Source organism: Kwoniella europaea, chromosome 3 (genome assembly GCF_036810445.1).
Source record: "Kwoniella europaea PYCC6329 chromosome 3, complete sequence".
Lineage (NCBI taxonomy): Eukaryota > Fungi > Basidiomycota > Tremellomycetes > Tremellales > Cryptococcaceae > Kwoniella > Kwoniella europaea.
Genome location: NC_089489.1, coordinates 953,589 through 969,486, shown reverse-complemented (window position 1 = coordinate 969,486; position 15,898 = coordinate 953,589). Strand labels below are relative to the sequence as shown.

The 15,898-nt window shown below is 45.8% G+C and overlaps 5 protein-coding genes across 5 annotated transcripts; 1 reads left to right on the top strand and 4 right to left on the bottom strand.

Annotated features, from left to right (window-relative positions):
- Nucleotides 1–308: 308 nt before the first annotated feature.
- V865_008227 (uncharacterized protein) lies at nt 309–812 on the bottom strand (the record flags this gene model as incomplete). The annotated part of the gene is made up of 1 exon (XM_066231964.1): nt 309–812. One exon carries the CDS (start codon nt 810–812, stop codon nt 309–311), a length of 504 nt encoding a protein of 167 aa, XP_066088061.1.
- A 488-nt stretch (nt 813–1,300) lies between these two features.
- Nucleotides 1,301–2,908, bottom strand: V865_008226 (uncharacterized protein; the record flags this gene model as incomplete). The annotated part of the gene is made up of 1 exon (XM_066231963.1): nt 1,301–2,908. The coding sequence occupies one exon, from the start codon at nt 2,906–2,908 to the stop codon at nt 1,301–1,303; it is 1,608 nt and encodes a 535-aa protein (XP_066088060.1).
- A 754-nt stretch (nt 2,909–3,662) lies between these two features.
- Nucleotides 3,663–4,638, bottom strand: V865_008225 (uncharacterized protein; the record flags this gene model as incomplete). Its single annotated transcript, XM_066231962.1, has 4 exons — nt 3,663–3,736; nt 3,831–4,192; nt 4,356–4,470; nt 4,554–4,638. 4 exons carry the CDS (start codon nt 4,636–4,638, stop codon nt 3,663–3,665), a joined length of 636 nt encoding a protein of 211 aa, XP_066088059.1.
- Nucleotides 4,639–5,083: 445 nt separating this feature from the next.
- On the top strand, nt 5,084–12,279 carry V865_008224 (uncharacterized protein; the record flags this gene model as incomplete). Its single annotated transcript, XM_066231961.1, has 19 exons — nt 5,084–5,831; nt 5,920–6,488; nt 6,564–7,372; nt 7,427–8,613; nt 8,670–8,698; nt 8,764–8,878; nt 8,940–9,275; nt 9,372–9,570; nt 9,644–9,790; nt 9,859–9,991; nt 10,063–10,306; nt 10,382–10,509; nt 10,568–10,618; nt 10,669–10,770; nt 10,827–11,006; nt 11,074–11,231; nt 11,292–11,423; nt 11,493–11,941; nt 11,999–12,279. 19 exons carry the CDS (start codon nt 5,084–5,086, stop codon nt 12,277–12,279), a joined length of 5,997 nt encoding a protein of 1,998 aa, XP_066088058.1.
- Nucleotides 12,280–12,549: 270 nt separating this feature from the next.
- On the bottom strand, nt 12,550–15,879 carry V865_008223 (uncharacterized protein; the record flags this gene model as incomplete). Its single annotated transcript, XM_066231960.1, has 6 exons — nt 12,550–12,846; nt 12,938–13,286; nt 13,457–13,708; nt 13,801–14,717; nt 14,820–15,596; nt 15,655–15,879. 6 exons carry the CDS (start codon nt 15,877–15,879, stop codon nt 12,550–12,552), a joined length of 2,817 nt encoding a protein of 938 aa, XP_066088057.1.
- Nucleotides 15,880–15,898: the final 19 nt, after the last annotated feature.

Genomic DNA, 15,898 nt, shown 5'->3' with positions numbered 1-15,898 from the left:
CAATGTTTGTGGCATTGAGGCAAGATTGCTGTTACGTTGAATCCTTTCTCCTCCAAATGCTGACATTCCGTTTGTATGCGGACAAAGACAACGGGTGAACCTCTAGCGGTTCTCAAAGAGTCAGAAACCGTCATTACCCTGACATCATATGCATGACGGTCGTGAGAAGGTATTTCTATCGCGATTGACATTCTGAGATTGGGGGACTGGCAAGAAGCTCATGTCCCAGAACTCATACTGGGGGCTAACCGGTCTCCACCTCTCCATATCTCACAAACCTCAAGACATCCAGTTTCTACCATTGTACCCTACATTTCGATAACTCGAATTTTGTTGCCACTCTTGACATGTGCGTCAAATGCGACTTCCTTGGACTTGACGTTGAAACGAGGTGTGAAAGTGAACTCAACGGGCTTGAGGCGATCTGCCTCCCTTAAGAGAGCGAATTGAGTTTGAAATTGAGCTCGAGTCTGCCAATCGTCGAATTTAACACTGTTGCAAGTGTATTTATCAAATGCTTCTTTATTGATATTTTCTCTATCGAATACAGTTTGATTCTCGGTATATAATTTCTCAAACGTCTCTCTCATTTGAGTTGCAAAGTGAATCCGATGGCTGTTGTCCCTTAGCATGTTGACCATGTTGCTGTATTTTGAGTCTCCCAAAGCTTGGGTGAAAGTTATCGCTGGATCTTCAAACCCAACGGAAGGCCCATCAAGATCGGAGATGGTGCTTGTTCGAGTGTCTGTGACAGAGAGCCAACCGCTTTCTTCGGTTTTGGCTGTGCTGTCATCGTTTACAGGCTCTGACATTATGCTTAGACTGAGATCGAAAGTTACTATGGAAAGGTATGTGTGAGCTAAGAGATCAATTTGGTGGAAGATGACGGACAGAAGTAGCTGAGAAACGGAGAGATAGAAATGTGAGTGGCGAAACCGGTGTACTCGTTCTGGTCTGTCCTAATATACCTTCATGAACGATTGGCCATGCAGTATACTTCTCAAAGATACCTAATGTAGGCTTCGGCCTTCCTTTGAGGTCGTTTCTGGTTACGTCCCCAGTTAAATCCTTTCAGCTCTTAGAATTACTTGGGTCGATGTTGTACGAGCGAATTGCGAGGAAAGAAGACAATCAGATCGTACGACATATACACAACAACGCACCAGCGAAGGCTTGGAAAGATACAAATTGATGGGGCTTCATGACGACTTCTGGCTAGATCGTGCCATTTCATACGGTATATGTGACCTACACTTGTTATGTACCTTTCGTATAGTCCAGCTTTGATGTCCATGCTATCTTACCCAGATAAATTCTGTATAAATTGACTATAGGGTTGGAATCCCAATTCATTTTCCTTTCTTCTAGTGTCCTGAGGTGACAGAGATTGTAATCGTCCCTGACCGTTAGTCGGTTTCACAGCAATGGTGGCCGGATAACAAGCACATCCTGATTCACCAATTCCATATCCATCTATTCCCCTTGTATTCTTCTCTTCTACCGAAAGCAATCCACTAGTGGAAGTGATAAACGTGACATTATCATTCCAAAATTCATCTTGGATGACTAACGTCCCTAACGTATGACCCGGGTCGGAATTCTTAACTTGATACATCAATCTTTCCTGTACGTCTATCTCAGGTTTGTCATTCTCGAATTTGATCCCTAAACCTGTACCGATAAACTTGAATTTTATATCTAAACCTTTTGCGATTGTTTCCAACAATATCGAGCGTATACTATTCACACGAGATAATAGCGTATCCATCCCTCCGTCTGAAGCATTCGTAGTTTTGGTACTAGGTTTGACAAAATGATATTCCACTTTCTTCGCATTGGGTATCAATGGTAATGATTCTAAGGTCACTTCATGCCATGTGAATTTTGATATTTTCCATTGTGATGTTAGTGTTTGACCTAATAGTTCTTTAGAATGGGAGAAAACTAATTCCTGAGGTACATGAACCGAGGTGACTAGGCTCATCCCCCTTGTCGAGTAATAGTTGGATAGATTCCGAAGGGATCCTGAGATTTCCAATTCGAATCCATCGTCATCATTAGGTACTTTATCGTTCTCAATGCCCAGAGATGATGATCCTGTTGAGTCCAGATCTAAATTAAGGGTTCCCAGAGCGATGTCCGGTATAGCTATTTTGGTGTCCTTGGCACCTTCCAGTCCTGGCCTAGGCAAAGCATTTGGTAAAGCTTTGATGAAGTCATGTTCGTGTATCCTTTGATATTGGTTCAATATACCCGTCGAACTGATGTGCCTCCATTGGGACGAAGAATACAGGACTTGTGGATGTAGTATCAACTTCCTTACCCCTCCGAATAATACCCCTTGTTGTTGATCTTGGGTGGGATTGACGATGTGTAAGAACGTCTGCGCCGTCGTTGTGTTCGGTACATCATTGATGACTAGTACCCTGATCAGTCCGAATGCCTTTCGTTTACGAGTCCCAGTCGTTCGATTCGGTTCTACTTCAGGACGAGGGGTACTGTCCTTTTGACCATGATGAGACGAAGTTGCTGAACACGAGTTACTCTTATTTTTCTTGGTATCATCTTCACTCTCTTTCCTACTGTGTTTGCTTATACTTTCCACCAACTCCTTTGGAGGCTTGAAGACGAAACTGCCAGGTCCTTCCTTAGGTCTGGTAATCACGAATCCCCATAGGAACTTCTCCCAGTTCAGTTTATCCAGCTCTACCTTCCTGTACAGATAACGTATGACTATTTTGTATATCTCCGAGTTGAGTAGACATAACTTGGCTAAGACAGATGGCGATTGGTCGTATGAAAGTAGTAACAGGAATACTTCGAATGGGAGATGAGGCATTGAGCGGATGTAGGGCTTGATAGGGGAGCGATAGTGTCGAGGAGCAGAAGATGATTTGAGGAATGACATGATATAAGAAGAGACTGGGCTGTTTCGTGAGTGCGAGGGCGTGAAAGAGTCTTCGGAATTAGAGAATGGTCAATTGGAATATATTGATGAGTCGGCATGTAGGTATGATATATATGTCATATGTTTGTACGGAATGTTGTAGTTGTCGGTGATGATGTCTGGAATGCTGACCGAATAATGCGGACAAGCTAAAAGATGCTAAAATGCGATGCTGCAGACGCTAACTGACTCTCAGAAGGGATGATCCGAGCGACTAGTTCAGTCTCGTTTCAGATGATCAACAAACGTGCTTGCTTATCATACTGTACATGCCCCTTGGTGCCGTCCCGTTCCGGACAGCTGCAGCTGAGAAAACAAAGCGGTGCAACTCCGAGACATCAGATATCGAGGATCAAGGTTATCCTTATCTCGGATGATGTCATCCCCAACAACTGGCGACATCCGGTCATCACAAAGCCGTTGGAATATTGCCACTGCTGTCACCATGGGTAGCAAGTACTCAGTCGAACATGAACGGCCACATTCATACCGTAGGATTATTATAAATGGGAAATATATATTGAGGAGATGTACCGAAACTTCTGGACCGCTTCAACCATATTCGTGTATTCCCTCAAATTCACTTTTCTCTCCCTTCCGAGGCACCCTTCTTCGAGCCGTCTATACGAGTCACTCGAGATTGACATATACATTTACGTGTGATAATTATACTTGGATGATGGTAAAGGTAAATATGAGATTTTAGGCAGACGACTTAGTGGGTTTTGGCTGGAGGTGGACCGGCAGGAGGTTGGTAGTTTGTATTGGTAGCACCGGTGTTTTGAGGGCCTGCAAAGGTTAATATCAGCTTACACTCTGAGCAGCAAGATATGCCGCTGGATTCACTTCTCTCTTCTCGTAGAGCAGAAAACGCTAGACTCACTCGTAGCAACCTCATATCCTGGTGGAGCATTTGCACCATTAGCAGCTTGAGCCTGCTCCCTCTCTAACCTCTCAGCTTCTCTGGCTTGCTCCCACTCGTACCCATGCTCATGCTCATTCTCGTTCGAGTTCCTGGCTTGGTACTGTCCTGCCATCGAAGGTTGATAAGCTTGAGCCGGAGCCGTAGGGTTGTTTCCGTAAGGGTTGCCATTATAGTTTGAATTACCATAATACGACTGACCCTGACCCCATTGTCCTTGTGGAGGAGGTGGGTTGTTGACATATGGGTTTTGAGCGTTTTGATCGTTATTATTGTATGGAAGGGCGGGGGGACGATATTTCGAGAACTGGTTTCGTAGTTGTCTGAAGGAGAAAGAAGAAAGCTGTGTCAGTGATCAAGCACAAGACTGCAGCATCGGAAATGTCTTCCACCAATCAAGGTCACACCAGGCCGTGTGGTTTTTCCAGTTGATACCCTCAAAAATCGTCCGTATGGCTTGCTTCTTTGACGAGAGTCTTTACTCACTTTCTACGCCAATAGCCACATAAAGCGAAAAGCAATATCACGGCGGCAGCTATACCCAACCCAATACCGAGTCTTGCACCCCATGCCAGTCCTCCGTTACAGTAATATCGTCTTCCTGTGACATTCAATGTCAAAATTAGCGATGAGATGTGACCTGATGATCGGAAATCGCCACCAGAAGGGAAAGGTCAAACTCACCGTAACCGTCATAACAAATGGCTGCGCTGACGTCCCTCGCAGCGAGTAGCAGTATGGCTGATATTATGGATATGCTTGATAACATGTTGACTTTGTTTGTTGGATGCTGATGAAGGAGAGAAGTGAAGATTGAAAGATGGGATGAGATGAGATAAAATGTTTTCATAAGTATATGTTTAGTGGGGCTATGCCAAGTGTGTGAGTGTGATGGTGATGATGCCAAGAGATGAGAGACTCAAATTGCCTGATCGGGTCATAGTAAACTCAACTCATGCTACGTCATTCTTCATCCCACCACTCAGCAGTCCGGGCGGTGTTCGCCGCTGACTGATGAGACCACCTCCACTCGTGGATCGAAAACATCAACAGACCAGACACACACACAATCTTACTCGTATATCCGTAGCATTGACCTTTTCAAACTTAATCGCATCCACTCGACTCGGTTCGATGCAGATACGCGATCATCACCCATGAACATGTACTCATCAGATTCCCTTCTACCACGACCTCGATAACACCCACCCAAGATGCCCTACGATCCCGGCGGACCCTCCTCAATCTCCTCCCCATACCCGCATCCGACCCAGTCTCAAGCACCTATCGAGCCGGTGTTAAAGCTACGTATCACCCACATCACATCGACGCTGTCGGCTCCTCTGACATCCCTGAGAGAGCTATATGTCCCGTCCAGATTCTCGACGGCGATACCACCTGGCAACTTACCTGAGAAGTTACCCGTGGTGAGGATATTCGGTACTACCCCATCTCTCCAGAAGATATGTGCGAATATCCACCTATGTTATCCTTACTTTTACGTCCCATTCCCTATGGAATCGACCTCCTCTTCCTCGTCAGCAGGTGGAGGAGGGTTAGACCCTCTTAGACCAGAGAGGGTAATCAAGATATGTCAGAGATTCGCCGTATCGCTCAACCACGCTATATGTATAGCTTCAAGGCAGAATCCACAGACGTCCAACAAATACGGAGGAGGGGTCGATCCGAAACATCTACACGTCGTGTCTGTCATGTTGGTCAAGGGGATCCCATTTTATGGATATCATATCGGCTATTCATACTTTCTCAAAGTGTCATTGGCGAATCCTGGTAAACTGTATACGGCGTTGGAACAGCTGAGAAAGCCGATTGTTCTGGGTAGGACATGGCAACCACATGAAGCACATATGAATCATGTACTGCAGTTCATGTGTGATTTCGATTTGTATGGATGTGGGTGGCTGGACGTGGGAGGTGGGAAGTTTAGGGAACCTTTGCCTGGTGAGTTGTATGTCAAGCTCAGAGGCCAAGGGCCTGCATACCTTTTCTGCCTGGAACAATCGCTGATATGTGAACTTAATCTCCGCAGAGGGTGATCCATACGACTCCCCACCGTCATCACCTCATGGACCACCCGAAATCTTCGACTCGTTATCCGTTCCAGAGTCCATGCTATATGACATTGGCCTATCTCCATCAAGAGATACGTTTACTCCACTAGAGATTGATATTCTGCCACATCACATACTTAATCGAAATAGACTAAAACCTAGAAATCTGCACCATGACTTTATCGAACTGCTACATCAGCCTTTAGATCCCAACGAAAAGCTTGTCCCGGCAGTCGCAGAATTATGGGAAGATGAGCGACGTCGAAGATCCCTCAAAGGTTTGAGCCTGGGTAGCGACGCTATGATGCCTGGCTCAGGTGGTATGGGAGGTAGATCAATGAAAGAATTGGGATACAAAGATCCAAATCAATCACAAGAAGAAGAGGAAAATACAGGTGGGAATTGGAAGATATCAAGGGAATTGTGGGATTTTATCCAACAAAGAATGCAAGATGAACGAACGAGGAAGGGAGGGAAATTGAATTTTAAAGGTTTTTCAAACGAGATCATCACTGGGAAAAGCGGTGAAAAACGGAATTATGATCGGGTGAGTAAAACTCACGTAGTTTGATCAGCTGAATTTCCTGCCGTTAATCTAACACAAACTGATCAATTGTTCTAGTGGATCATGACTACCTTTCAAGCTGTTTCAGCTCATTGGCCTCGACCACCCCGTCCTCCAAAATCGACACAGAAGTCTAGACGATCTGCGAAGTCTTATCTAGGCTCATCGCAGGTCGACGGCCTATCATCCCCTGCTCAAGCATCCATCGCTCTCACTTCATCAGCGAGAGCACAGCCACCCTCTTCCCCAACGGAACCAGAGATCCCTCTTGTAAATCTCAAGGGAGAGATTGTTTTTCTCGACAATGGCGGAGAGATAGGTGAGCCGAATGGGATCCAGGGAGACCCACCCGATGAAGAAGAGGAAGAAGGAGAGGAGAACCCTTTCGAGGTCCTTGCCATGACCCAAGCATCGCAACACGCCCCTGTGGATTTAGACGTCAATGCTAGGATGATATCACGAAATGCTTCTGAACTCGACGCTCAGGGTGAGAATCGAGAGGTTGATGATTATCCGGACGAAGAAAATGATAATGCGAAACGGCATGCGGAAGACGTAAAGCATCATGCCGAAGAAGGTTTGAAGTTTCGTGCCACTCAAATGCCACGAAGAGTCGCAGAGGAGAATGAAGATGATGATGAGATGTATGATGACGAAGAGCTGGACGAGCTATTCCGTCAAACGGTAGCAGCTGGTTTTGGTAGTAATCAAAGCACTCCCGGTAAGAACAGGTTTCATAACGGATCTGTCACTCCGAGTTCCAGGGCTAGTACGAGCGGCGGCTATCAGTCCAGTGGAGACATGTATGATAGAAGGGTAGAAAGACAGAGGAGAATGATGGAACAGGCTGGTTTAGGTGATCTTGAGTGAGTAAAGTGATCCTTGGCCCGGTACTCAGATGCTAACATCATACCCGATAGTACGATTGTCGATCGATCTTCCATGTCGCTTTCGTCACCTCAAAATCCATGGGATAATCGGCCGGTGACACCCAGCAAACCCAAAACTCCTGTCAGTGAAAAGCCTACTCCAACGACACTCATGCGAAATCTTTTCGCCAAAGCTGGTCGATCGTCTGTCTCGCCGCTAAATACCCCAACCAAGAAGATTACCGCGTTGCCATTTGATTCACCAAATGCTATAATGCTACCGCCATTGCGGCGGACTGTAGGCGATATATCATCATCACCTTCGTCGTCTCCACCAGAGGCGGAATTGGAGCTGGAAAAAGTATCAAACCTGCAACACGACGTAATCGAGAAGCTAGGCATAAGTCAAGAAGATCTGCAAGATGCCAGAGATGAGCTGAAGGAGATCCAAGCGGAATTACCAGAACAGGATGTGGTCGATGCTTTCTTCCGTCCGAATCAGAAAACACCCACTTCCGTCCCGACTCGCTCTACAGCTAGTTCCAATGGTAATGACAAGGTACAATTCCTCACGCCTACACTCAAAGGCACGAAGAGACCGTTCACGCCGACGTTTAAAAACGACGATGAGGAGGTGGAAACCACTCCCGGTGCTACTTTCGTACCATCCTCAGCTATACGAAATCCTAATCTACCCAGTACGAGAAAGAAGGTCAGATTGGCTTCTCCACCACCTGCGATTGCTTCTCAGCAACCTTTGATACGTTCTATTTCTACTTCCACTCCGAAATCCACGGGTAGCACCGATCTCAGCCACTCCTCTCAGCCCACTACGAATTCAGACTCGACCACTACACGTATGATCCAGCACCAATATTCCAAGTATGCATGGCAGTTCCACTTGCCTCCACCTACCAGGTCTGAAATTGAGAACACAATGGAATCCAACGGTGTTCCCTCTGCGATATATCAGCAGCCGTACTATTCCAATCCAGTCGATGTTCCTTCCCGAGCGAAGTTGTTTGCTGGTAGGATGTTCACTCTGAAGGGGAACTCAGTTAGAGATTTGCAAGACTTCGAGAATTCTTTCGACGATCCACTGAAAAGTAGGAAATGGTTGAGGGGGAAAAGGGGGAAGCATGGCTGGAAGTGGGGCTGGGAATATTCAATCCCCCCTCCGGACAATCGGGAAGTCAGAACGTGGTGTGAGAAAGAAGATAATGCCAGAAAAGCCGAGAGTGAGTTACTTACGCATCATGCTGCAGATCTACTGTAAGCTAATGACTATGTTCAGTCGAGAGCCTTAAAAATTTCACTTCTCAGGTGGGTACGCAGCTCGAATTTCTGCTGAAGGGATTAGCTCCATATAGGGCTGATAATTTTTATAGCTTGAAAAACCAACGCAGAAAAGTAAATACGGCTTCAAGTTTTCGCAGAAGCGCAAAACCAAAAAATCGGAGAGAGAACAGCAGAACATGTCTGTTCTAGCTCTTGAGGTTTTTGGTGAGCTTACCAGAATTGTACGCGGATTGTACATTCCCATCAGCTAACAACAACATCACAGCACAATCACGACATCAGCTCTTGCCTGATCCAGAGAAAGATCCCATAACAGCTGTATTCTACTGTTATCAGAACGACGATCCCACTTTACCTGATAACACTGCACACAAAGGCTATCATACTGGATATCTATGCCTGAAATCGCCTACGATGGATGAATCAAGATTGAGGACGTTGAATAAGGATAATATTCCTTGTGACATATTTGATAGTGAACTGGACCTGATCAACCATATCATCGATATTACCAAATCTTGGGATCCAGATGTGTTGGCGGGATGGGAACTGCATAATTCGTCCTGGGGATATTTGGTAAGCAGAGCTAATGAAGAGTTTTGTGAGTGATTGTATTGTATCATATTTGTTTGATTAGTTCCCTGTACAGCCTATTTGGTATGACGTGTTACCGCTCACATTTTGATCTTCTTTCCAGCTATCGACTTGATGGACCAACTCTCACGTGTCGTCTCGGGACATTCAGGTCCAAAGAAAGATGGTTACTCGGCTCATCATACATCGACATTCAAGGTTTCTGGTCGACACATATTGAACATATGGAGAATATGTAGATCAGAAGTCAACTTGAATCAATATACTTTTGAGAATGTGGTTTTCCATCTACTCCATCAGAGGTATGTTGAATCTACGAGCTGCCGTACAAAACAGCAACCTGGATGTCGCTGATGACGATTTTACTCCTATCAGAATTCCTCACTATTCGCCCGCGAACCTTACCGCTCTTTGGAGGAGTAGGACCCCCGAGCACACCTATCGAGTGTTGAAGTACTTTTTCCAGAGAGTTGTAATTTATATGGAGATTGTCGACGCTGCGGAGATCATCACGAAGAATGCGTGAGTCAGCTCGGCAAATGGCAAAGGTTGGCCGTGGAGTCAAGCTGATATGTGCAAATGACTCTCAGCGAGTTCGCTCGAGTGTTTGGAGTAGATTTTGCATCTGTCATGTTCAGAGGATCACAATACAAAGTCGAATCCTTCATGTTCAGAATCGCTAAGCCTGAGAGCTTTGTGCTAGTCTCGCCTTCCAAAGAGCAGGTGAGTGTGCTACATCAGGAATCTGATGAGTTGCTCGTATCGTAAATCTGACCTAATCAATTGCTCTTTAGGTCGGCCTACAAAATGCTCCTTTCGCTGTTCCACTCATCGCCGAACCCGAATCGAAGTTTTATACCCATCCGATTCTAGTGCTAGATTTTCAGTCATTATATCCGTCAATCATGATAGCGTATAATATCTGCTTTTCAACTTGTTTAGGCAGAGTGGAGAAATTCAAGGGGACAAATAAATTTGGGTTTACGGAGTTGAAAGTCGCCGATGGGTTGTTGGAGCTGCTGAAGGATTATCTTACCGGTGAATCGATGTCTTTACTATCTGACGATCCTACATCAGAAGGGATGAGCTAAATATCAAACCCACTTCATCCAGTCACTCCAAATGGAATGATCTTTGTGAAACCCGCCGTCCGAAAGAGTCTCTTAGCCAAGATGTTGGGCGAGATACTAGATACTCGAGTAATGGTGAAACATGCTATGAAAGGAGCAAGGGGTGACAAGGTGAGGCATATCGATTTGCTCACTTCAAGTATCACAGCGGCTGATGTGATATGAATAGTCTCTTACATCTCTGTTGAACGCCAGACAGCTGGGTCTCAAGCTCATGGCCGTGAGTATTTCCTCCAACATCGGAAGTTCCCTCACTGACTCACTTTTCAGAACGTCACGTATGGTTACACCAGTGCTACCTACTCCGGTAGGATGCCATGTATCGAAGTAGCGGATTCTATCGTGCAAACGGGCAGAGAAACTCTAGAAAAGGTCAGCTTGCTATATATCCCGTTTGGTATCGTCAACACTACGCTAATGATTCGTAGGCCCAAGAGCTCATCCATTCTCGACCAGATTGGGATGCTCAAGTCGTCTACGGTGATACCGATTCCCTCTTCGTGGCTTTACCTGGACGTACGAAAGACCAAGCGTTCAAGATCGGTAATGACATCGCAGATGCTGTGACGGCTATGAATCCGAAGCCTGTGAAATTGAAATTCGAAAAGGTCAGTTGATGAGCCTCGTTGCAAAATCATCTATGATCTCAGTTGAATGTTCGTGCTATGCTCGTAGGTCTACATGGGATCAGTACTGATGGCCAAAAAACGATATGTTGGATTCAAATACGAACATCCGGATGAAACCGAACCCACCTTCGATGCGAAAGGTATCGAGACTATCAGGAGAGATGGATTTCCCGCTCAGCAAAAGATCGAAGAAGTCTGTCTTAAGTGAGTTGTGCTCGGGCTGTGTCGAAAAAAGTGCGTAGACTAAATGTTGTTCGTGATCAGGTTGTTGTTCCGAACCCAGGACCTCTCTCAGATCAAAGAATTTTGTCGTCAGGAATGGACAAAGATCTTACAGAATAGGGTATCCATACAGGATTTTATTGTTGCCAAGGAAGTCAGGCTGGGATCGTATTCGTAAGTTCGAACTCTGGTATATGTTTGCGAGCTTCTCAATGCTCCATTTCGCTGATGATGATTACACAGTGAGAAAGGCGTTCCACCACCCGGAGCAGCTGTGGCTTATCGACGAATCCTCAAAGATCCTCGAGATGAGCCGCAATACGGAGAGAGAGTACCGTATATAATCTCCAATGCGGATGGTCGAAGGTTAATCGAAAGAGCCAGAATGCCCGAGGAGCTTCTGGTCAATCGATCTCTATCGATAGATTCTGAATATTATATTCGGAACCTGCTCATCCCGCCCTTATCTAGGATATTCAACTTGGTTGGAGCAGATGTGGAGAAGTGGTTTGAGACGATGCCTCGGACTAAGCGGGTGTCGAAATATGAGAATCAGATGAACCAAGCGACTCGAACGACAGGGAGGGGCAGGGGAAGGGGTCGGGGTAAAGCGAGAGGTAGAGGTGGGATGAGGATCGATTCTCATTTCAAGTCTAGTCACTGTATAGTCTGTGGAGTAGATTCGTCTTCTGGTAAGTCCACATGATCCATCCAATAACATCTAAAACTGAATTTGATTATTCATTCAGCGCTATGTATGGAGTGTCAATCCGATCCATCAACTACCACCCATGCGTTACTATCCCGTACTCAGCTTGCCTCTCGGAAACTTTTGGATTTACAGAAAGTCTGCGCGTCGTGCTCTTCTACTCCTCCCGGAGAGAAAATTTTGTGTGATTCGATAGATTGTCCGATAACTTACGCGAGGATAGGAGCAGAGAGGGACGTAGAGGATTTAGAGGAAGTGGCGGAGTTGTTGAAGGAGTTGAGTGTGGAAGGCGAGGGGGATGTGACATCTACGTTTGAATGAGTTTGCCGTTACATACTTTACCTGGAATCAGTTTGCTTGGATATACTATACACTGCATTCGTCTTATACCTATCAAATTGCTTGTTGATATTTTGTTGATCAATCCATACGTTGTATACTATGAATATATTGGTAGTAAAAGATGAGATAAACTGGGTACTAATCCAGCAAGTGCAAGTGCGGTCCGAGAGTTATACTGTGCATTCACATTTTGCGCATCTACACCTAACATTCTATTCCTTCTTGTAATCCTTCTGAAAATTCAACCACCTACAGCTCAACATGCTTTGGTGGATCTGGCCCTTTATCCGTGGGAGCAGCTTTCGAGATAGACGTCTTACCCAACTTATCGCCCGTCTCTTGAGTGACATCCTTTGGTTCAGGTCCTTTGTCGGTCGGTTTGGCCAATGTAGTTGAGGTAGTGGGAGTAGCCTCGCTATGTGTTGACTCAACTACTTCCGGTCCATGATCTGTTGGACTGGCTAGTGTCGTCGAAGTTGTAGCGGAGGAAGATGAAGAGGAAGGCCGAGGTCGACGGGGTGGTTTCTTATTGATCAGTCGGAGGACCTGTAATTTTGAATTGTTAGCATCAAGCCGGAAGTTAAGATGACTCCGTTTGAACAGCGAAATAGGAACCAGCACAGCTATGCTAACTCACAGTCATCTGTAACTTTTTGCCCCTCTCGTCCAGATCTCCAGCCATGATAACCGGATCCTTAGTCTTATCATCTTCAATCTTCACTTGGTCTTTCATCAACCCGTCTATCCACTGCTCATTCTCTTTCATCTGAACTTCCACGTCCTTCAACTCTTCTTCAGTGTATTTAGGCGGTATAGCTGGATTTTCATCTGTAGCCGACTCGGCAGCTTTCAGAGCTTCCGTGTTATTCTTACGAGCTTCACTGAGGAAAGATCGAGAGGCGAACATTGCTTGTTGGAAGGCTTCGAGAGCTTTGGGTCGGTGGAGGTATTCTTTGTATCGTTTGAGTATGGGTAGTTCGAGGGATCTGACGGGGGAAAATAACGTAGTCAGTACTGTTTCGTATCAGAAAGGCATCAATGATCAAGAGTAGAGGGGGGTGAAATGGATCATTGGATGGTCTCTCCTTCATTATCAACGCTCTTCTCATTGACCACTTGAAGGAGTTGACGTTGATTTGAAGAAAAGCCTACTCACTCAAGATCCGACCTCTTCCCTTTCAAAGTCTTCTCATCAGCCGTCTCGGCATGATCACCCAACCATTCCATCGTCTTATCCACCAGATCTCTGATCTTATCTCTCTCAGCTTGGGTGGCATATTCATGCAAGGCCTTGATATCTGAATCGGGACTAAGTAGTCCTGATAATCGGTATAAATACCCTTCGAGGAGGTTACGTGCTTCCTCACGAGCGAATTTGGCGGATTCGTAGGCTGCGATTGATTGGAGTCTGGCCGAAAAGAAAAATTCAAGGTCATCAGCAACCGAAGCACTTTCTCGCCAAGAATCAACCGGTCTAAGTTGATAGGCAATTACACCTACCTAGCTTGGGTCGTCCTCTTCTCTTCACCTGTCATGGGTCTGAGACCGATATGTTTCTCTTTAAATCTCAAAGCGATCTTTTGCTTTTTCGATTTTGTCTTCGTGTCCTTCGTCTCATCCTTTATGTCGTCATCCTCCGTGGTATTGTCCTCTGACGGGGTGTCGTCCTTCTTACCACCGAATAATCCTTTCAGAGCACCAGCCACTCCACCTTCCTTGTCTTCAGCTTCGGTGACGTTGGAAGTGAGAACGGCGTTGGCGACTGACAGATATCCCCTTGGATCGAGTCTCAATGTGACTTGAATGACAGGTTGAGGAGTTGTAAAGTTCTTCAACGATTTTTGAATATCGTTGATCGTCAACGCTAAGATAGGTTTAGTCTGAGCTTGATCATTCTCCACTTTCGTTGTCGATTGTCCAGGTGATGCAGGATGAGTGGATTGTGAGAATTCTAAGGTTATCTCATCTTCACCTTTGGCAGGTACAGGTAAAGTCAAGATTTTCCTTTCACCCAGTTTAGTTCCCTTTTCAAAGATGACTTCACCGTCTTTGCCATCCTTGATGACGTCGTAGAAGGATCTTTCCGTGACGTTGAGGTTTTTCATCTTGAATTGTCTGCTCAGTGCTGCGCCGTAATAAGCCGCACCTAACACAGCAGCTTCGTCGGTATTTACATTTTGAGCGATCAGATCGTCTTTACCACCTAAGACGGATTTCAAGGTGTTTTGAACTAAAGGCACCCTGGTGTTACCCCCGAATAAGATGACAGAGTTGATGTCGTTGAGGGACAGCCCAGCGGAAGTGAGGGCTGAGGTGACGGGATGGGAAAACAAGGGGATGGATGATTCGAGAGATAATTCGAGGGAAGCTCGCGAGATCTTTGATCGATAGTCGACGTCGTTGTAGAGTGATTCGACCTGAGTGAGGTTTATTAGGTCAGTTACGATCAAAAGAACGGGATGTGGATGATGTCTCTGATCATTCATCATATATTACGTTGGTTATCTGATCACACTCACAGCTACGTTGGCCTCCTGGTTAGCACTCAAGATATGTTTCACTCTATTTGCTTCTCTCGCCAATTTCGCCAAAGCCTTTTTATCATTCCTAACACCTTTCTGACCGCTCTTCTTGATGAAATCTTCAACTAACAAATCTTGGATAGAAACATCCAGCAATACTCCACCGACTTGTTCATATCCCGTACCGAGCACTTCGATGTGCGTGGTATTTATGGGAGTTTTTGATTTAGGCGTAGGTAGATAACTGGTTTGGTAGAAAGCCAAGACTGTAGCCGTTGTTGATAATGCACCCGAGTCGTAAATAACATGATATTCCTTTGATCCCTCTCCAGTCTCGAGATTGTAATCTGGGAATGTCCTAGTCATGGCGTAATTCAATGCTACACCCGTACCTTCCCCTATCATCGCTAAACAGCTTAACCCTTGTAATTCCAATGCATCTTTATACGCCTTGCGCTGATAATGATCCCACCATGCTGGAACGGTGACTATCACCTGGTTTATCGATTCGGCGGTTGATCCAGCTGGTAAGAGGGTTTCGGCGAGATGTCGGAAATACGATATTTGATGAGCTAACAGGGCAGTAGGTGTCCAAAATTGGTCGGGGGAAGAGGCGGCCGGGGAGATATGGGATGGGGCAGAAGGATGAGGGAAGATGAGCACACCGTCGTCTGTGAGTGAGGGTGGATTAGGATGGAGGGGTAGTTGAAGTTGAGAAGTGGATCCGAGAAGGGGTTTGACATATGGGAAATGGGTATCGGGGAAACGTGTGGCCTAAGCAAGCGACAAAGGTCAGCAATGGATGTGCATGATAGTGATTTATACTACTCACAGCCATCTTGGCCTCTGCTCCAAAAACCCTATCATCCCTCTTCCATCCTACCACACTCGATATCTTTCTCTTACTATCTTTGTCCAGCACTACATCGAATGGTACACCGGGTTTGATCAATGATAATTTCGTAAATTCCGCTCCGTAATCTATCGCCAGGACTGCCGCCTGTATAGCTGGGGCTAGCAGCAGTAGCAGGAGGGAGAAGATATGAGATGGACGCATGGTGAATGCTCCGTTCCAC